The sequence below is a fragment of the Coregonus lavaretus genome, assembly GCF_964263955.1.
Source record: "Coregonus lavaretus genome assembly, chromosome: 23".
Classification (NCBI taxonomy): Eukaryota; Metazoa; Chordata; class Actinopteri; order Salmoniformes; family Salmonidae; genus Coregonus; species Coregonus lavaretus.
The window spans coordinates 44,489,164-44,511,734 of NC_140010.1; the positions used below are offsets into that span (position 1 = coordinate 44,489,164).

At 42.5% G+C, this 22,571-nt stretch overlaps 1 protein-coding gene across 1 annotated transcript in view; it reads right to left on the minus strand.

The window, feature by feature from the left end:
- Positions 1-22,571, minus strand: part of myo10 (myosin X) — a 305,921-nt gene that overhangs the window by 139,135 nt on the left and 144,215 nt on the right. Inside the window, exon 4 of the mRNA XM_084139801.1 lies at positions 11,965-12,152. Coding sequence (XP_083995927.1) covers positions 11,965-12,152 — 188 coding nt within the window. The remainder of the gene's footprint in view (positions 1-11,964; positions 12,153-22,571) is intronic.

Consider the following 22,571-nt stretch of genomic DNA (forward strand, 5'->3'; position numbering starts at 1 on the left):
ATATTTAAAGGGACAGGACCTCATTTTAAAGGGACTAGTAAAAGTAACTCATTTAAATAGCCTTGGCAGTGTGCCAGGCCGCCCAAACTGGGCGAACATACAGAGCTGAAAGGCACTGCCTTTGTGTAAAGCCTTGGCCCTCCCCATGGCACTGCAATCCTAGTCAATTACCCAGCCCAGCGGGCACGGTGGATTCTTTATATCAGAGTCAGTGGGCACACAGGCAGAGCATGCCAACACCACTGGCAGTGCCCCAACTCTTTTGTGCCCCTGAAGATTACCACAGAGTCCGAAAAAGCCAGAAAAGGAGAGAGGAAGGAGGGAAAGAGTTGTAAAAGATCTAATGCTCTGCTCCCCTGTAGGGAAAGCTGGTGTATGTACAGTTGAAGTCAGAAGTTAGCCAAATACATTTAAACTCTGTTTTTCACAATTCCTGACATTTAATCCTAGTAAAAAAATCCCTGTCTTAGGTCAGTTAAGATCACCAATTTATTTTAAGAATGTGAAATGTCGGAATAATAGTAGAGACAATGATTTATTTCATTACTTTCATCGCATTCACAGTGGGTCAGAAGTTTACATACACATTCCTCCTGACAGAGCTGGTGTAACTGAGTCAGGTTTGTAGGCCTCCTTGCTCGCACACGCTTTTCAGTTCTGCCCACACATTTTCTATAGGATTGAGGTCAGGGCTTTGTGATGGCCACTCCAATACCTTGACTTTGTTGTCCTTAAGCCATTTTGCCACAACTTTGCCACAACTTTGGAAGTATGCTTGGGGTCATTGTCCATTTGCAACCAAGCTTTAACTTCTTGACTGATGTCTTGAGATGTTGCTTCAATATATCCACATAATTTTCCTTCCTCATGATGCCATCTATTTTGTGAAGTGCACCAGTCCCTCCTGCAGCAAAGCACCCCCACAGCATGATGCTGCCACCCCGTGCCTCACGGTTGGGATGGTTTTCTTCGGCATGCAAGGCCCCCCTTTTTCCTCCAAACATAACGATGGTCATTATGGCCAAACAGTTCTATTTTTGTTTCATCAGACCAGAGGACATTTCTCAAAAAATAACTATCTTTGTCCCATTGCAGTTGCAAACCGTAGTCTGGCTTTTTTATGGTGGTTTTGGAGCAGTGGCTTCTTCCTTGCTGAGCGGCCTTTCAGGTTATGTCGATATAGGACTTGTTTTACTGTGGATATATATACTTTTGTACCTGTTTCCTCCAGCATCTTCACAAGGTCCTTTGCTGTTGTTCTGGGATTGATTTGCACATTTCGCACCAAAGTACGTTCATCTCTAGGAGACAGAACGCGTCTCCTTCCTGAGTGGTATGACGGCTGCGTGGTCCCATGGTGTTTATACTTCCGTACTATTGTTTGTACAGATGAACGTGGTACCTTCAGGCTTTTGGAATTGCTCCCAAGGATGAACCAGACTTGTGGAGGTTTACAATTGTTTTTCTGAGGTCTTGGCTGATTTCTTTTATTTTCCCATGATGTCAGCAAAGAGGCACTGAGTTTGAAGGTAGGCCTTGAAATACATCCACAGGTACACCTCCAGTTGACTCAAATGATGTCAATTATCCTATCAGAAGTTTCTAAAGCCATGACATCATTTTCTGGAATTTTCCAAGCTGTTTAAAGGCACAGTCAACTTAGTGTATGTAAACTTCTGACCCACTGGAATTGTGATACAGTGAATTATAAGTGAAATAATCTGTCTGTAAACAATTGTTTGAAAAATTACTTGTGTCATGCACAAAGTAGATGTCCTAACCGACTTGCCAAAACTATAGTTTGTTAACAAGAAATGTGTGGAGTGGTTGAAAAACTAGTTTCAATGACTCCAACCTAAGTGTATGTAAACTTCCGACTTCAACTGTATACTGCTTTATTGGCAGGAAAGCTACTTCAATGCTACAATGAGTCATTCAATATAATACTTTAGTACTGGGCTAAAGTCTACAAGAAGTTCTGATGAAACTGAGAACATGCATCACAAACGGTGAAGCTTTAGGACTGAGCTAAACCAGAAGAGGTTTTTGGAAAGAGGGCTATAACACATGTTCAAAAGTCTAAAGCTGAGACAACATGCATTTCCTACTGTGTTACCATGCCGCTGAACACGACATAAAGCAGCACACACTGCAACAGTAAGTCTGCGTTTAATTTATTCAAAACGGCGGAAAGAGCAACAACAAATACTTTGTTTGGCTTTGAGTACAAAGCATTCAGTACACAGTATGCTATTGCTGTTGACCTGCTGTTACACAAGTCATGAGAAGGTAATGCAAAACAGCCTGACTCTTGTCCTATAATCGCACAACAAACACAGGAAAGACCTCAAAACCCCAAAGGCAAGAATGCACCAGTGATTGCACTAGTTTAAAGGTTGCACCCTTTTCCCAAAAGATAAGTTACGGAACACAACACCACAAAATTAAGGTAAGAAGCGAAATACTTCAGTGTGATCTCATTCCTTCTTTCAACCTCAACACCTTTTTGTTGTTGCTTTTATACTAAATTCACTGTGGAATTCACTGTGTAAATTCACTGTGGAACGTCAAAGGCCATACACACACAAACGAGGCAAAACTCAAACAAGAATCAAAGTCAAACGCTCACAGGTATGTTTTGTGCACAACTACCCGTCGTGACCTCTGTGAACTTAATTAAAGTGGTTAGGGGGCCTTGAGTTTGACCCCATAACAGCTCTGGGGTTCAAAGGTCAGGGATTTTATACAATAACACCCCAAAAGCTGAATTCCTTTGTAAAATCATAAAATATTGTTGTTTTTTCGCTTCTCACCACGACTGGACTAGACAACAGAACAAAACAGAAAGCAGATCAAACACCAGTGGGTGAACAACATTGTACAAAAAAGGTCACAGGAAGTTTGCTTTTAAAACTCATGATAGTTTGAAGTATGGAGGCATCAACATAAACGAAAATGCAAAGTGGCATTTATCACCATTAATGACCAGGTGCCTTTTATTAGGGGTATAATGGCAGGTTCCCTCCTCCTTCTCCTCCTCCTCCTCCTCTTCCTCCCTACTCCTTCTTCTTCGCCTACCCTTCTCCTCTTCCTCCTCCTCCAGCTCCCATTCTTGGCTTCCCTTCACCGGGCTAGCCTGGATCTGATTACCCACAATCCATAAATCTGAGGAGAAAGCTTCCTGCCTCGCCTTAAAATGCCAGCCTAAACAATTTACTGCCCCTCTACTCCCCTATCCAGCTTCCCAACCTCCCACACACACACCAACCCAGTGAAACAATCTCCGCTCAGCTTGGGGGCGATGGGATTGGCATTTCAAACCCCCTTTTGCCTCCAGAACAGCCTGAATTCATCGGGGCAAGGATTCTACAAGTTGGAAATGTTCCACAGGGATATTGATCTATGCTGACATAACACTGCAGATTGGATGGAGGTACACCACCGCCACCAGCCTGTACCGTTGACACCAGGCAGGATGGGTCCATGAACTTGCTGCTTACACCAAATCCTGACTCTGCCATCAGCATGACACAACAGGAACCTGGATTTGTCGGACCAGGCAATGTTTTTCCACTCCTCAATTGTCCAGTGTTGGTGATCGCGTGCCCACTGGAGACGCTTCTTCTTGTTTTTAGCTGATAGGAGTGGATCCTGGTATAGTCGTCTGCTGTAATAGCCCATCCGTGATGAGCATCAACGAGTTGTGCGTTCCGAGATGCCATTCTATACATCACTGTTGTACTGCGCCTTTATTTGTCTGTTTGTGGCCCGCCTGTTAGCTTGCACAATTCTTGCCATTCTCCGTCGAGCTCTCTCATCAACGAGCTGTTTTCACCCAGGACTGCCGCTGACTGGATGTTTTTTGTTTGTTACACCATTCTTGGGAAACCCTAGCCTAGAAACTGTCCTGCGTGAAAAACCCAGGAGGGCGGCCGTTTCTGAGATACTAGATCCAGTGTGCCTGGCCCCGAGAAGTCGCTTAGGTCACTCGTGTTACCCATTCTAACGTTCAATCAAACAGTAACTGAATGCCTCGATGAATGTCTGCCTGCTTTATATAGCAAGCCAGGGCCACGTGACTCACTGTCTGTAGGAGCGATCCGTTTTCGTGAACGGGGTGGTGTACCTAATAAACTGTCTGGTGAGTGTATACAAGTGCATTCAGAAAGTATTCAGACCTCTTGACCTTTTCCACATTTTGTTACGTTACAACCTTATTCTAAAATGGATTAAATACCCCATAATGACACAGCAAAAACAGGTTTATAGAAATGTTTGCAAATGTATTACAAATAAAAACAGAAATAACTAATTTACATAAGTATTCAGACCCCCTTTGCTATGAGACTCAACATTGAGCTCAGGTGCATCCTGTTTCCATTGAACATCCTTGAGAGATCAACTTGATTGGAGTCCACCTGTGGTAAATTAAATTGATTGGACATGATTTGGAAAGGAACACACCTGTCTATATAAGGTCCCACAATTGACAGTGCATATCAGAGCAAAAACCAAGCCATGAGTTCGAAGGAATTGTCCATAGAGCTCCGAGACAGAATTGTGTCGAGGCAAAGCTCTGGGGAAGGGTACCAAAAAATGTCTGCACCATTGAATGTCCCCCAAAACACAATGGCCTCCATCATTCTTAAATGGAAGAAGTTTGGAACCACCAAGACTCTTCCTAAAGCTGGCCTCCCAGCCAAACTGAGCAATTCGGGGAGAAGGGCATTGATCAGGGAGATGACCAAGAACCCGATGGTCACTCTGACAGAGCTCCAGAGTTCCTCTGTGGAGATGGGAGAACCTTCCAGAAGGACAACCATCTCTGCAGCACTCCAAACGGGCATTTATGGTAGAGCTCCCTCACGACGCCAGGACAGCGGAGTCACTCACCACCTTCCGGAGACATTTGAAACCCCACCTCTTTAAGGAATACCTGGGATAGGATAAAGTAATCCTTCTAACCCCCCCCCCCCCCCCAAATTGTAAAGTGGTTATCCCACTGGCTATAGGGTAAACGCACCAATTTGTGAGTCGCTCTGGCTAAGAGCGTCTGCTAAATGACGTTAATGTGCCCTTGAGCAAGGCACTTAACCCTAATTGCTCCTGTAAGTCGCTCTGGATAAGAGCGTCTGCTAAATGACTAAAATGTAAATGTAAATGTAAATGGCACATGACAGCCCGCTTGGAGTTTGCTAAAAGGCACCTAAAGGACTCTCAGACCATGAGAAACAAGATTCTCTGGTCTGATGAAACCAAGAGTGAACTCTTTGGCCTGAATGCCAAGTGTCACGTCTGGAGGAAACCTGGCACCATCCGTACGGTGAAGCATGGTGGTGGCAGCATCATGCTATAGGGATGATTTTCAGCAGTAGGGAATGGGAGTCTAGTCAGGATCGAGGGAAAGATGAACGGAGCAAAGTACAGAGAGGCCCTTGATGAAAACATGCTCCAGAGCACTCAGGATCTCAGACTGGGGCGAAGGTTCACCTTCCAACTTGTGCTGTGTCTATCCCTTCCAGTATTCTCATTTTGACTCCTATGCACCTGGAACAGACACTTTTCACTAGGTAGGACCTTAAAAGAGCGCAGACGGCCTCTGATAATTTGTGCTGTGAAACAAACCATAGGATGGGCAGCTGGGTGGGACACTGACTCTTTATTTGTAGGATTGCGGGGGGGCTTGCATGGTGGGGAGAGGGCATATTGGACACTTTGGCAACACCACAACCTGCAGATCTCTTCCATTAGTGCCATTAAGAACCATTAGAGCACACTAACGACGCCATTAAAAACACTACTGAAAAGGAGAGATTTATAGTGGTAGCAGAGGAATGGAAACGTTTCTGTACAATAACACTTAAAGTCCTGCTTTTTCCAAACCTGAAATATAGGCTTTGTTGTACTGGCCACATGTAAATGGCAGTAAACAGAGCACACATTATTTCAAATATGGATCAGCATAGAGCATAGAGCAGTGTTTGTTCAAACACTCAGGGTCACAGGCAGAGGCGTCATGCCCATAGGGTGCACAAGGGCACGTGCTCCCTCAGATTTGTCCTGCTCTTACATTTTGGTCCTGTGTGGCTCAGTTGGTAGAGCATGGCGTGTGCAATGCCAGGGTTGTGGGTTCAATTCCCACGGGGAACCAATTCAAAAAAAGTATGAAAATGTATGAAGTCGCTCTGGAAAGAGCGTCTGCTAAATGACTGAATTTAAATTTTTTTAATAATTACTAAACATAATTTTTAAAAAGGCAAGTCAGTTAAGAACAAACTATTATTTACAATGACGGCCAACCTATGGGACTCCCGATCACAGCCGGTTGTGACACAGCCTGGGAACGAACCAGGGTCTGTAGTGCCGCCTCTATCACTGCAATACAGTGCCTTAGACCACTGCGCCACTCGGAAGGCCCACAATTTCAAGCACACATTTTATCATAAATATTTATAAAAAGATCTGTCAGCGGTATTTTGCGGACGGGGAAAGAGTACCCCCTCCTCCCTTAGTAAGTGGTTCTTCCAAGGTGCACCACGGAGCAAAGATATGCTAGGCAGGACGCTAGATACCCTAGTGCGTGCAGACAGTATCGCCAAAGGAGGAGGAGAGAGAGTATAGTGTGACACACACAGCATTTGATTTGACTTTAGCTGCCGGTGATGGGCAGGACTCGCAGGCGTGTTTGTAAATGAATTTGATCAAGCTATGTAGCCTATTGAGTCCTTCTTGATTAATAAATACAACAAACATGTTTTGTTGTTTCTTTGTAATACTAGCCACCTACCAATTTTATGAAGTTGGCTTTAGCTAGCCAGCTAGATAGGTTCCCAATCTCCCAACTTCATAACTAGCTACCAAGCCATTTCAGGCTATCAATCAAGTTAGAGTAGCTAGCTTGTCTAACTATCTTAGCTGGTTTGCCTGCTGGCAATGTTGTTAGGCTTTAGAAAAGAAAGCAGTTACTAAATGTACTGAATAAGACTCACATTCCTTCCAATATTTTACCCAGATTTTAGCAGAGATGCAGAGAAGCATATTTAGTTTCTTTAAAAAAAGAACCACCAGTCAGGAGTACAGACAGCTCAAGAGGTATTCTTAGATATGCAGAAAAATACTTGGTTTAAATTTGTGCATTTATTATGATGACATGATATTGTATTGATGATGTGTACATGTACTGTGATGTAATTTGGATGTAATATCCTAGGCATTTTATTGCAGTATATTAAGATGTGTGATTTACAACAGTCAGAATGACACCCTCAATAAAATGACAATTGAACATGTAAAGAGGTATGCTTAGATAACCTATGCAGAAAAATTGCAGGAAAAAGCAGTTTCAGGTGTTTGAAAAATGAAAAATTCTCCACCCCCCCCCTCCATCCTCACATACTTCGTGCCACCTCTAAAATAATGGGTGCATGACGAAATACTTCTGTTTATTTGGTGGGTCACATGGAAATTCAAAAGGTTTAACGGTAGCTTGTCGTGACCCAGAAAAGTTTGGGAACGATGGGACTAGTGCATAGGCTGTGGTTTTAAAATGTGGACACTTTTTTGCTCTGTAGCCTATACCAACATTTCAAAGTGTCAATAACTGTCCATTTTATAAAAAAACAATTGAATGCAGGTTTTTCCTGAAAGTCTTACTAAGATTCTCAGTGAAAATCCGAAAATTCGAGCTTGAGCCAACATGAGCTCTCTAAACACAGGTGATAAATGGCTAACCTGACAGATTAGATGGCTGGTGCGCAGCAAGCACCTGAGGAGTCGCCTGGGGTGATTCTCCATCAATCACTGAACCACAGTCGGCTTGGCTGTCATACAACATTAATCATTAGACATTACAGGGTTGCCTCGGCCTCTGACTTGATTTATTTTTTTTACCACTGAAATCACCAATTTCTCAGCCTCTGAGTATCACAGAAACATAACACTTTAAATGAATACCAGAAAAATGTTGTTGCTATGGATGAAATTGATCAAAATAACTTCAAAGTTAAAAAGTTAAAATCTATGCTTATTTGGGGGAATTAAAACCAACAACTTCTGTTGCAAAAAGTTAATAAAAGCAAAAGTTTTATTGCTTGTGTCTCTTTGCAATTATTATCAATTTGGGGCTCAAAAACAGGTTGGCACTTTTAGGGTAAAAACAATTAATTGCCTTGTACCTTGCATCTTCTACCAAGAGGATCTCCCATCAGCTGAATGGTTGCATCCCAATGTATGGCTCCCTTCCCTTTGTTCTCTTTCCTCGTCCTCATTGAACGAAATGAAACGGATAGTTGAGCACAATATGGGAGCAACTCAACGTCCTCGGTGCTACTCCTATCCAGTTCCTTCAAATCAGTGAGAACGAGGAATAGTCCAAGGGGGCATGTAGCAAAGGAAGCCATTTTAGACTATTGGGATTCACCCCTATGAATCCCACTAATGGCTAACCAACAGAACAGTGAGTCCAACCTTCTAAGGGACAATCGGTTAGCAGTTAGCCGTATGCAGACACCCTCAGGACAGCTACTTAGCAGTAAGCTACCATGGCGCCCTTAGGACAAACACTAATAAGTAATTACCACTCCATTCTAGTGTTGGACTTTTCAATTATTCACAGACTCACACCTCTGGGGTGAAATTTCCCCTAGGTACAGATCTAGGATCAGCTTCCCCTCCACCAAAGTGGAGAAAATGTAAAACGGACATAAGATCAGTGTCTAAGGGCAACTTCACCCTACTTCTAAGGAGATACACCAGTTCCAGGCCTAGGTTAGGGCTGGGAGAAAGGAGTTAGTAGAAGGCTCAAAAACAAATGAGGTGTTTAAACGTTCAAAAACACAGCCTTGTCGTGTACTTGCTGTGTTGAACAAGTACACATACTCTGCATCAGTGATGTGTCAAACACTTGAGCACGAAAGAGTGTTGACAATGATTCCAGTATGTTTAGGCTACTTATTCTTGATGAGTATTTAGCGATTTATGTGCTGACGAAAGTGTATTGTAAAAGTGGAAACACAGTTGTTTATCAATGTTGCACTATAACATTCTCAGAATTTGATACATTTTCAGAAATGAGCAATAAAGCCTTTTTATGTGTTAGAATCAGTGTTCTCTTTCACACTTTTAGTGAATTCCACATTCAAACTATTGTACTTTTCAGTCTTTCACCAGATCAAAGTGTAAGCCTAACATTTAAACGGTATAACAGCAACACAAGGTCATTAGCCTGGTTTCCACAATTCTTTTTGGGTTTTGCTTCCTTTTCTACATGTGCAACCCTAACTCCAGGCTAGAACAGAATGGCACCATTGTCTGTCCCTCCCATTATCTGAGTACATAATATCCTATGTTTGTGTTTGCTCCCCACTTCACACGCCTTGGTGAATAGTCCTCCCACATCCCATCTATCGTCAAAGACAATCGTGCGTTATGCTGTATACAGTGACCCTAAAGCCAAAATCACACGGCGAGACGCCCATCAACAACGTGAAATTTGCGTGCGAGAGTAGCGAGCGTCAATTCACATACACTGCATAGCATATGCCAACGTAATTGTCATGAAAATCCAGAATAAACCGTTGTTTTTGTTTGCTATTTAGCCCCAGGGAGTTAATCTTGTGAGTTCCTTTTGACCTTAGATGTCCTACGGGAGCCACCGTACCTGGGCTAAACAGTTATTGTGAGGATGTTGTTTGTTTCTAATAAACCCGAGCCATGTTTAACAACTACATCTCGTTCTTTCTACATAAACAGTGTTCTCTCTTGAAATGGGAGTCCTCGAGTTTTCCAGCTATAGCCTGCCTAGGCTATATCATCAAAATCAACACAGGTACGCTGCAATTGTTTTCAAATATATAGCATATTTGACTGATAAACTTTAGTTTACAGCCCAATACATTGTTAACGACATCTTTAATCTACTTAGCATAGGGAAGATCATAAAAATTCCTCTAATTCCTTTTCTACAAAATGTGTCTGCATACTTTACCAGCATTGCTCCACGTAGACACGAGAAAAATAGACTTGCTTTCTAATTTGAGGCACTATGAAGCTGTAGACGTCGTTGACGCTCGCGGGCCGTCTGTTTTCTCTCATTCACTTATTCTATTTCCAGCGTGAGCACGCTTGTTCGTGAACCCCCCAAAATATTTTTCGTTTGAATTGAGTTTAAGAAAAACAAACCGCACTGCAATACAATTAAACAAAGGAATAAATGTGAGCATGTCTGGAATAGGACTTTGTAATGAACTAAAGTAAATTTTCTTCATGATACTGGTAATCAGTTTCCCCTGCAATTTCAATCTTTAAGTGGCGAGCTATATAACTGATCATGTCACACACAACCCTATTACAAGTTATCTAATTGTATCAAATTAATCTAATCGCTTACATCTAAATAACAAAAATTATGAGGCCTAAATGTTCTATATATAATTGCATTACTTTATCAACACGTGATAATTATATTATCCACATGACCATGTGACAACATTTGCAGGAAGTTAAAGCGTATCCTCATCACCCTTGTCTTTATAAAATGTTTATAAAACACTTTTCATTTTCCAACAGTAAGCATGCGTCCCAAATGACACCCTAGTCCCTACATAGAGCATTACTTTTGACCAGAGGCCTATGGGAATAGTGTGCCATTTGGAACATAACCTAAGTAAGCTAAGTAGTCCAGGACCTCTGAATATGAGCAGTTGAAAAGTATACATGTGTCTCTCGTTACCTCAGCATCTCATGGCTTCCATAAGTGGCCATCAAACAGGGCTGTAAGCTCATGTGGGCGAATTGCTTGGTAACTGCAACACTTGTATCTAAAACAGCATGCCCCGACTTGCTTAAGGGCACAAGAGCCACCACAGTGTCACCTAAATGGGGACTTGCGCAACTGAGCCATAATGTACTCTATGACCCATAACAATGTATGTTTATAACACTATTTGTATGCCCAGTTTGTGTGTGACCTTTCACCCCCAGGCATCCTCATGTTAAGTAGGCATGAAACGGAAAAACATTCTGAAACTGAAAACCAAAATGAGTGTTCTTATTGGACAAATTCAGGTAATAGCTCTCTCATTTGAGCCTATTGAACGGGACCATTCTCTTATACTTCTGCTCTAATACACTTATTGGCATCTCTGCTCCCCTGTAGCTCAGATGGTAGAGCATGGCGCTTGCAACACCAGGGTTGTGGGTTCGTTTCCCACGGGGGGCCAGTATGAAAATGTATGCACTCACTAACTGTAATTCGATCTGGATAAGAGCATCTGCTAAATGACTAAAATGTAAATGTCTTTCTATTCTATCCCATTATTTTCAAACTCCGCATTGACAGCGGGTGCAGAGTGAGCTGCTCACTCTGCAAAGCTAAGAATAAGACAGCATATCTAACCGAGAAAAAAGTATTTTGGCATCCACTCTCTCAGCTAAATGTGGACTGAATATTATCATTCCAAAACGGTAAAAATAACTCTGTGTGTTTGATGTGGGCGATGAGAACAGTGCCTGTCTGTCTGTATGTCTGAAGACAATAGCGCAAGGCCGGATGAGAAAGTTGGCCGACTACAATCGCAGAGGAAGGATGTTCGAGAGGAACTAGAGGAACCAAAGGAGCATGGAGATTGAAACGAGGTGGGGGGGGGGGGGCTAGGACCCTCCGAGAAGGAGCCAATAGCACCAAGACTGAGACTTGAAATTGAATTGGATCGCTGTGGATGCCAAAGGCCATAAAGTTGCCCACCAATTGCATCTCACAAAATGACAAGCCAATGAGTTCTCTACATTCTCTCACCTGACGGCAGACTACCCAATCACGTTTCTCATTCATTTTTCTTCAAATGACCTCACATCATTTAAGTCATTTAGTGTTTCTCATAGCATATGCTTTTACCCTGAGTGACTTACAATCAGTGTATTCAAATAAAGTCAGCAAAACAACCACTCATCACGATCATCACTCACCTGATTAACACACACTGGTTCTGCAGTCTCTTCCATAGGGAGCAATAACACTCGTTTGCCACGGCATAGATGTGCGGGGCAATCTCGCCCAGGTGGTGTCGGCTGTACTTCTCCACTGCCGTCCGGTCGTACAGTTCAGGGATGGACTGGTACGGGTTCACCGCAGCCAGGATGGAGCCGATGTATGTCTGTTGTAGGGGAAGATAGAGATGGAAAGGGACATGAAACACATGGAGAGAAATAGGGTTGATTCACAATACTGAGCCCGAGCCAATCCAAGCTGAGCTGTGCTGCACTGGCTTGGTTACACATCCATCCACATTTCCCTTTATAGCACAGTTGCTGAACATATATTTTGATGTAGAATATCCTTTTTCATCAACAGATTACATCATTCACATGGAATGGAATGATATTAAAGTTTTGTCTGCAACACTCCCCAGGGAATGACCAGACTTGGACAAGGGGAGGTCTTGGGAGAACAGTGCTTTGTCCATGTTCCAATGTGAGAAGAAATGTTTTTTCAGACAGCCCAAAGGCCATAGATAATTTAATTTAAGACAAAAATACCTTATTTTCTAGGACCTTGGAAGATAACAATCGGCCATAACCTTCGGTGAGGGAAGAATAAGTAGGCAAGATCAAGCCAACTTGAACAACAACATCGTTGTGAACAGTAGGTCTGGCTTTGCAGGAGAGCTACAGAACACAACGCTAAGTTTATTTGACCTTTTCCCTTCATTTTCTTAGGCCTACTCCAGTTTTCATGAACACCCGCTTCATATTTCAAAGTTCAAAGCCAAACAAACCAAAGCACTGAAATAGAAAGTTCTTCGGCCAGAGAAAAAGTATTTTGGCAGTTCCCTCAGTTCTGGGGTAATGAGTAATGGATAATGAAGCGTTTTGGAAGAAGCACAGATACATCTGAGGAAAAAGCGACTTACATACTTCAATTCGGTACATACATCGATTACAGTTAACAGTGCTGAGAATAAACTCACTGGGGTTGCAAACACAAAGGAGGGCGAGGCAACCAAATATCAACATATGAAGATGTTTCTTCTGCTTGGATAGCTCCATCTGTGCCACTGAGTCTGGCTTTAATTCCAGTTTCTTTTACTTCGATTTTTGGTTGAGATAGAGACGTGAATCCAACATATTTATTATTAAGTTTAATATCAACCGAAGCTTGAAACCCTAGACCTACACTATTGTCAATTTTTTGTTGAATCCTGGGCTGAATTTAAACAACAGCTGTTGATGACTTCCCAGATGCTATATAGGCCTAAATAGCATAATTGATGATATATGATTGATAAAGTATGGTTACATTTCATTTGGTCTGTTGAACCTACCATTTGGAATGACTTCGATAGCAACAGTGAATCTATTAAGCGGAGATTTCTCAACAATCATTATCACGATAGCACATTGGTTATAGTCAGTGACAACTATCAAAGCTAAACAGGGCTGGGCTTTGTTAAAACCCTGGATGGGAGACCAAAGGGATAGCTGTAGATAAATCAACTCTCCAGTAGGAGGTGCTACCCAGCCTATTGGGTATCAATATCCAGCCTATTTGGGCGGCAGGTAGCCTAGCAGTTAGTGTTTGCTCCAGGGGCACCCTGTAAAACAACACATTTCATTGCAACTATCTGGTGCATATGACAACTTCATTATATTTTTTTATTTTATTTTTCTTATAGTGGCTGACATTGTTTCGAAGGTACAAATTCAACATAATTTATACAAGGTTTGTCTATGTTGAATATTGGTTACCATGATGACATAATCCTGTGGTTGGAATTTTACCCTCAAAACAACAGTTGGTGACTTTTTTCAAATCAAATGTATTTTACATGTAGATTCCACGTCACAATACATTGACAAATGACGTTGAAACAACATTGATTTAATCAGTTTGTGCCCTGTGGGAAGGTACGCTTATGTAAGAAGATACACTTTTCGAGATAATATGTAAGGTTTATGCGATGTGAGATAGTAATGTGATGTATTCAGTATGCTTAGTATACATATTGGGTTGAGACTCAATACTTGCTCTTCTCCAATGACAAATGTTGTTATGCTTGTACAGTGACATTCAGGACATATAAGTCCCTCTTTGTGGCACCTGACCACACGACTGAACAGTAGTGCAGGTGCGACAAAACTAGAGTCTGTAGGACCTGCCGTGTTGATAGTGCTGTTAAGAAGATAGAGGAGAGCTTTATTATGAACAGACTTCTCCCCATCTTAGCTACTGTTGTATCAATATGTTTTGACCATGACACTTTACAATCCAGGGTTACTCCAAGCAGTTTAGTCACATCAACTTGCTCAATTAGTTGAAGTTTAGGGTTTAGTGAATGATTTGTCCCAAATACAATGCGTTTAGTTTTAGAAATATTTAGGACTAACTTATTCCTTGCCACCCATTCTGAAACTAACTGCAGCGCTTTGTTATGTGTTGCAGTCATTTAAGTTGCTGTACTAGCTGACGTGTATAATGTTGAGTCATTCGCATACATAGACACACTGGCTTTACACATAGACAAACTGGCTTTACTCAAAGCCTCTTCCACACTCACTTTACGGAATTCAAAATTACAATTCTTGTCTTTCATAATTTGGTCAGATATACAGTGGGGAAAAAAAGTATTTAGTCAGCCACCAATTGTGCAAGTTCTCCCACTTAAAAAGATGAGAGAGGCCTGTAATTTTCATCATAGGTACACGTCAACTATGACAGACAAAATGAGAAAAAAAATTCCAGAAAATCACATTGTAGGATTTTTAATGAATTATTTGCAAATTATGGTGGAAAATAAGTATTTGGTCAATATCAAAAGTTTCTCAATACTTTGTTATATACCCTTTGTTGGCAATGACACAGGTCAAACGTTTTCTGTAAGTCTTCACAAGGTTTTCACACACTGTTGCTGGTATTTTGGCCCATTCCTCCATGCAGATCTCCTCTAGAGCAGTGATGTTTTGGGGCTGTCGCTGGGCAACACGGACTTTCAACTCCCTCCAAAGATTTTCTATGGGGTTGAGATCTGGAGACTCCAGGACCTTGAAATGCTTCTTACGAAGCCACTCCTTCGTTGCCCGGGCGGTGTGTTTGGGATCATTGTCATGCTGAAAGACCCAGCCACGTTTCATCTTCAATGCCCTTGCTGATGGAAGGAGGTTTTCACTCAAAATCTCACGATACATGGCCCCATTCATTTTTCCTTTACACGGATCAGTCGTCCTGGTCCCTTTGCAGAAAAACAGCCCCAAAGTATGATGTTTTCACTCCCATGCTTCACAGTAGGTATGGTGTTCTTTGGATGCAACTCAGCATTCTTTGTCCTCCAAACACGACAAGTTGAGTTTTTACCAAAAAGTTCTATTTTGGTTTCATCTGACCATGTGACTTTCTCCCAATCCTCTTCTGGATGCACTCTAGCAAACTTCAGACGGGCCTGGACATGTACTGGCTTAAGCAGGGGGACACGTCTAGCACTGCAGGATTTGAGTCCCTGGCGGCTTAGTGTGTTACTGATGGTAGGCTTTGTTACTTTGGTCCCAGCTCTCTGCAGGTCATTCACTAGGTCCCCCCGTGTGGTTCTGGGATTTTTGCTCACTGTTCTTGTGATCATTTTGACCCCACGGGGTGAGATCTTGCATGGAGCCCCAGATCGAGGGAGATTATCAGTGGTCTTGTATGTCTTCCATTTCCTAATAATTGCTCCCACAGTTGATTTCTTCAAACCAAGCTGCTTACCTATTGCAGATTCAGTCTTCCCAGCCTGGTGCAGGTCTACAATTTTTTTTCTGGTGTCCTTTGACAGCTCTTTGGTCTTGGCCATAGTGGAGTTTGGAGTGTGACTGTTTGAGGTTGTGGACAGGTGTCTTTTATACTGATAACAAGTTCAAACAGGTGCCATTAATACAGGTAACGAGTGGAGGACAGAGGAGCCTCTTAAAGAAGAAGTTACTGGTCTGTGAGAGCCAGAAATCTTGCTTGTTTGTAGGTGACCAAATACTTATTTTCCACCATAATTTGCAAATAAATTCATAAAAAATCCTACAATGTGATTTTCTGGATTTTCTTTTCTCAATTTGTCTGTCATAGTTGACGTGTACCTATGATGAAAATTACAGGCCTCTCTCATCTTTTTAAGTGGGAGAACTTGCACAATTGGTGGCTGACTAAATACTTTTTTTCCCCACTGTACATGGATGTGTTTGTTGCTGGCATGTCATGCCTAAGTTTGCTAATCTTGCCAATGAAAAAATAATTAAAGTAGTTGGCAATATCAGTCAGTTTTGAAATAAATGAGCCACCTGATTCAATGAATGATGGAGCTGAGTTTGCAATTTTTCCCAAAATTTAATTGAAGGTGCTCCAAAGCTTTTTACTATCATTCTTTATGTCATTTATCTTTGTTTCATAGTGTAGTTTCTTCTTCTTTTTATTCAGTTTAGTCACATGATTTCTCAATTTGCAGTACATTTCCCAATCGGTTGTGCAGCCAGACTTATTTGCCATTCCTTTTGCCTCGTCCCTCTCAACCATACACTTTTTTAATTTCTCATCAATCCACTGAGATTTAACAGTTTTTAATGGGTGCATGCTTATTAGTAACTGGGATAAGCAATTTCATAAATGTGTCAAGTGCAACGTCTGTTTGCTCCTCATTACACACCGCGGACCAACAAATATTATTTACATAAACAACATAGGAATCACTACACAACTTATTGTATGACCTCTTATACACTATATTAGGCCCAGCTTTTGGAACTTTGGTTTTCCTAGATATGGCTACTATATTGTGATCACTACATCCGATGGATCTGGATAATGCTTTCAAGCACATTTCTGCAGCATTAGTAAAGATGTGATCAATACATGCTGATGATTTCATTCCTGTGCTGTTTGTAACTACCCTGGTAGGTTGACTGATAACCTGAACCAGGTTGCAGGCACTGGTTACAGTTTGAAGCTTTTTCTTGAGTGAGCAGTTTGATGAAAGCCAGTCAATATTCAAATCACCCAGAAAACATACCTCTCTGTTGATATCACATACATTATCAAGCATTTCACACATGTTATCCAAATACTGACTGTTAGCACTTGGTGGTCTATAGCAGCTTCCCACAAGAATGGGCTTTAAGTGAGGCAGTTGAACCTGTAGCCATATTACCTCAACAGTATTTAACATGAGATCCTCTCTAATCTTTACAGGAATGTGGTTCTGAATATAAACAGCAACCACTGGCATTTCTGTATTTTCTGTAAATATTATAACCTTGTATTGTTACCACTGTATCGTCAAAGGTATTGTCTAAGTGAGTTTCAGAGATAGTCAGAATATGAATGTAATCTGTTACTATCAAGTTATTAATTTCATGAACCTTGTTTCTTAAGTGACATATGTTAACGTCGGCTATTTTGAGCAGTTTTCTGGGATGCTTGCTTGTTTTCATTGCTTTACTGGGAAGCTTAGCAGAAGTAGATATTTTCATGTTATTTATGTTAATGCAGGGTGAGCTGCACACAGTGGACTTCCTCCATGGGCACACCGCCTCAGTGCTAACAGCATAAATCTGGTTCATAGATACATGATTTTGCATACAATAGCTGTAGGATCAGCAGAGGCATTCAGGGCAGTTAGAGGGACATACATTAGGTTACTTACATTGTGTCTACCAATGCCCCTGGTATAATGTACATTTACAAAAGCATTATGATGACTCAGCGACACAATGGTAGGGATTAACTGAACTGGGCTTGGGTCATTGATAAGTCATTGTCTCAACGCAGCCTTATAATGCTGTGAAAGGATCCAGGAACCCAAATGATTTGGGTGGATCCCATCCTCCTTGTAAAACGTTTTTGTTTCCAAAAGGTATCGAAATTGTCAACAAACATTACACCCATTGAGCTGCAATAATCACGTGGCCAGTTGTGAAGAGCAAGATTCCTGCTAAAGCGTTCAATGCCACGATTCAGAGAGGGCACAGATTCAGAAATGATGGGTCTTTTGTTAGTGTCTAGCAGAGTCAATTAGGTCTTTGAAATCCAGTTTCAACTGTTCAGAGCTGCCCTTCATAATGTCATTAAAACCCACATGGACAACAATAGAATCGCTGTCTATGTCCTAGCGTAGTGGATTCGGGAGCAGTTTAGTAATGTCATTTACTCAAGCTCCGGGATAGGACATTGTTTTTGCACCAGGATCAGTCACTTTTCTTACCATGGAGCTGCCCAAAATCATGGCTGGTGAGAAGGACGTGGAAATCCACCCACGCCCACGCTTCAGAGGATGGTGCAGTTCTCCGACAGATGGAGAAGCCCCGCTCGATCCAGAGCAGGGACGGAAGGTTGCCGACGTCGACTTCAAAATCATAGGGGAAGGAGTAGGAGTAGGAGTAGAAGTAGGCACAGTGGCCGCAGACACAGGTTGTTTGTATCCGCTCCAGGCCTCTCATTGGGAGTGTAGGCTGCTTTGCGGCAGGCCACTTTCTTCGGCTTCCACGGCTCGTGACATGCGACCATCGTTGATTGCCATGCTCCTCTTGCTGTGCTCCTTTGACTCCAATATCAGATGGGGGAGGAGAGGCAGGAGATGGCTCCCCTGGCGAACGAACTCCGGGCAACACCGGCCAGTCGGATAATGACAAATGACAAGACGGAGATCCATCCAACATGCGCGAACGCCTTCTGGCGTAGAAAAGGTTAACATTCCACTCTGTGTTTTCCCCAATTTCTTACGTAGGCTAGCTACCTACGTGATCAAGGAAGCCACCTCAAGCCTATAATCCTCGGCAAGCAAACAATTGCCGCATTGGAACTCTGAGTGATCCAGTTTGTCCCGAAACAAAGCATAGTAGATACAGCTCCTACAGCGCTGGAACCGTTCATTTACCTCTCCATTGGAAAACTTATCTGGCACTAACTTCGTTAGCTTGATAGCTAACGTTAGAAGCTTAGTGAGGTTAGCGGCTCTTTCAAGCAGACTTTAACCTGTCAGCGGGATTCCGGGACAAGAAATAGCGATCCTAGCGTTGCGGAATCCAAGCAAAAACAAGTTTGGTATTTATGTTTAACAAAGATTGGTGATGTTTTAGTTAAAATAACAAACCGAGTGCTTCCAGTATACAGTGTTCAGCCTTCGCACTCTGATGATGTGAAAATGACCCAACATGTTTCTGATGATGCTCACTAACAGCATTGAAGGTCTCCAAGAACACAGATGCCTCCATCATTCTTAAATGGAAGAAGTTTGGAACCAGCAAGACTCTTCCTAGAGCTGGCCGCCTGGCCAAACTGAGCAATCCGGGGGAAAAGGGTCTTAGTCAGGGAGGTGACGAAGAACCCGATGGTCACTCTGACAGAGCTCCAGAGTTCCTATGTGGAAATGGGAGAACCTTCCAGAAGGACAACCATCTCTGCAGCACTCCACCAATCAGGCCTTTATGGTATAGTGCCCAGATGGAAGCCACTCCTCAGTAAAAGGTACATGACAGCCCGCTTGGAGTTTGCCAAAAGGCACCTAATGGACTGTCAGACCATGAGAAACAAGATTCTCTGGTCTGATGAAATCAAGATTGAACTCTTTGGCCTGAATGCCAAGTGTCACATCTGGAGGAAAGCTGGCACCATCCCTACGGTGAAGCATAGTGTGGATGTGTTTCAGTGGCAGGGACAGGGAGACTAGTCAGGATTGAGGCAAAGATGAACGGAGCAAAGAACAGAGAGATACTTAATGAAAACCTGCTCCAGAGCGCTCAGGACCTCAGACTGGGGCGAAGTTTCACCTTCCAACAGGACAACGACCCTAAGCACACAGCCAAGACAATGCAGGAGTGGCTTCGGGACAAGTCTCTGAATGTCCTTGAGTGGCCCAGCCAGAGTCCGGATTTGAACCTGATTGAACATCTCTGGAGAGACCTGAAAATAGCTGTGCAGCGACGCTCCCCATCCAACCTGACAGAGCTTGAGAAGATCTGCAAAGAAGAATGGGAGAAACTCCCCAAATACAGGTGTGCCAAGCTTGTAGCGTCATACCCAAGAAGACTCAAGGCTGTAATCGCTGACAAAGGTGCTTCAAAAAAGTATTGAGTTAAGGGTCTGAATGCTTATGTAAATATGATATTTCCGCTTTTTATTTTTAATAAATTTGCAAAAATTTCAAAAACCTTTTTTTGCTTTATCATTATGGGGTATTATGTGTAGATTGATGAGGGAAACAACTATTTAATCAATTTTTGAATAAGACTGTAACTTAACAAAATGTGAAAAAAGTCAAGGGGTCTGAATACTTTACAAATGCACTGTGCATGTAACTGCCAAAATATAGGAAACACTTAAGTAAATGAGGGATACAAAGTATATTGAAACCAGGTGCTTCCACACAAATGTGGAACTAACTTTCCATCATGCTTAGGGTCATGTATAAAAATGCTGGGCAGGGCCAGTTGCCCGTTATTGTGGCTACCATGGCTAGAAAAAGAGATCTCAGTGACTTTGAAAGAGAGGTGATTGTTGGGGCACGTTTGGCAGGAGCTTCAGTGACAAAGACTTTTCAACTCGCTGATGTTTCACGATATGCCATGGCCGTCTCAGTCACCAGATATCAACCCAATTGTACACTTATGGAAGATTCTGGAGCGGCACCCGAGACAGCGTTTTCCACCACCATCAACAAAACACCAAATTATGACATTTCTCGTGGAAGAATGGTGTTGCATCCCGCCAATAGAGTTCCAGACAATTATAGAATCTACACCAAGGCGCATTGAAGCTGTTTTGGCGGCTCGTGGTGGCCCAACCCCTATTAAGACACGATGTTGGGGTTTCCTTTATTTCGGCAGATACCTGTATGTCCACATAACTAGGTTTTAGGGTTGGTTTCCTGGACCCAAATAAAGCCTATTCCTAGAATCAAAAGTACTTCATATACATATTCGCCATTGAGAGTGCATGTTTGTCAAAGAGTGGTCATAATCTACTTAATCTGGGTCTGGGAAACTGGCTCTATAAGGGTTGGTTCTTCCTTGACCCAGATTAAGAATATACCTGGATAAAAAAGCATCAAATTTGAAATCTCCATTGAAAGTGCTACTTAGTCCAGGAGTAAGCTTAATCTGTGTCCGGGAAACCGGCCCTTAGAGTCACAGCGAGGGCAATTGAGAAACCCCTTAGCCTTTTCATAGACAAGGGTGGCAGGTAGCCTAGCAGTTAAGAGCATTGTGCCAGTAACCGAAAGGTCGCTGGCTTGAATCCTTGAGGCAGCAAGGTGGAAACTTCTGTCCTTGAGCAAGGCATTTAACCCCCAAAAACAACTGCTCCCCGGATGCCGATGACATCGATTAAAGCCTCCCCCCTGCACCTCTCTGATTCAGAGGGGTTGGGTTATATGCGGAAGACACATTTTGGTTGAATGCATTCAGTTGTGCAACTGACTAGGTATCCCCTTTCCCTTTCAATGTTTCCAGTAACCATTAAACCCAAAGTGGCTTTGCCTCGAGGACACCATGAATTAGCAGGGAGAGAGTGAGACATCTCGACTTGAAAAACGTATTTGTTTTTCCCCCTGAAGTCACAAAACTGAGCAGAGACCTATTTCTCCTAGCCATTTTATCTTCACCGGGCCCCTTCTGCCGAGGCAATAGAAATCAGCTCCCTGCTAACAGCGCTATCTACAGTATCTTGCTCGCGCACACTGTAACAGAACTTTTAACCGAGAGTGTATGAGAAAAAAATGGCCAGTGTAAATGCACAAATGCATTGTGGGAAAGGCAATTAAGCAGCCGGGCCCATGACCAAAAGCAACTTTCTGTTCTACTGAAGCCTAGTGGAGCTTTGAAGTATTAGATTCTTGATAAAACAAGCAGATAAATTAAAAACAGAGGATCTCCGGTTTCCTTCGTCCTCGTTAATAAAGAGGTCAATCATGGTTGCCTCCCAATTGGCACCCTATTCCTATCCCTATAGGCCCTGGTCAAAAGTAGTGCACTAAATAGGGAATTGGGTGCCATTTGGGATGCAGACGTATGACTTTCCAAACACAGGTTACCCTGACCGATTGAGAAGTGAGTAATGAAAGTTGGCCGGCGCCCATTCACAACATAATAAGATATATGAAATAGGTTTCAAGGCAATTGTATTATTTATTTCATTTAACCCTTATTGTACCAGGTTTGTTAGCTAAGAAGACATTCTCATTCTCATTTGAAAGGAAATGGACCAAATTCTATCTGAAATCAGATACCATTTGCTACTATGCAAAAACATCCAGGTCACTTTCAGCACCCGATGTCACAGGAAGGCCAAAAAGATCATCAAGGACATCAACCACCCGAGCCACTGCCTGTTCACCCCGTTATCATCCAGTAGGCAAGGTCAGTACAGGTGCATCAAAGCTGGGACCGAGAGACTGAAAAACAGCTTCTATCTAAAGGCCATCAGACTGTTAAATAGCCATCACTAGCCGGCTACCACCCGGCTACTCAACCCTGCACCTTAGAGGCTGCTGCCCTATATACATAGACATGGAATCCCTGGCCACTTTAATAATATTTACATACTGCTTTACTCATCTCATATGTAT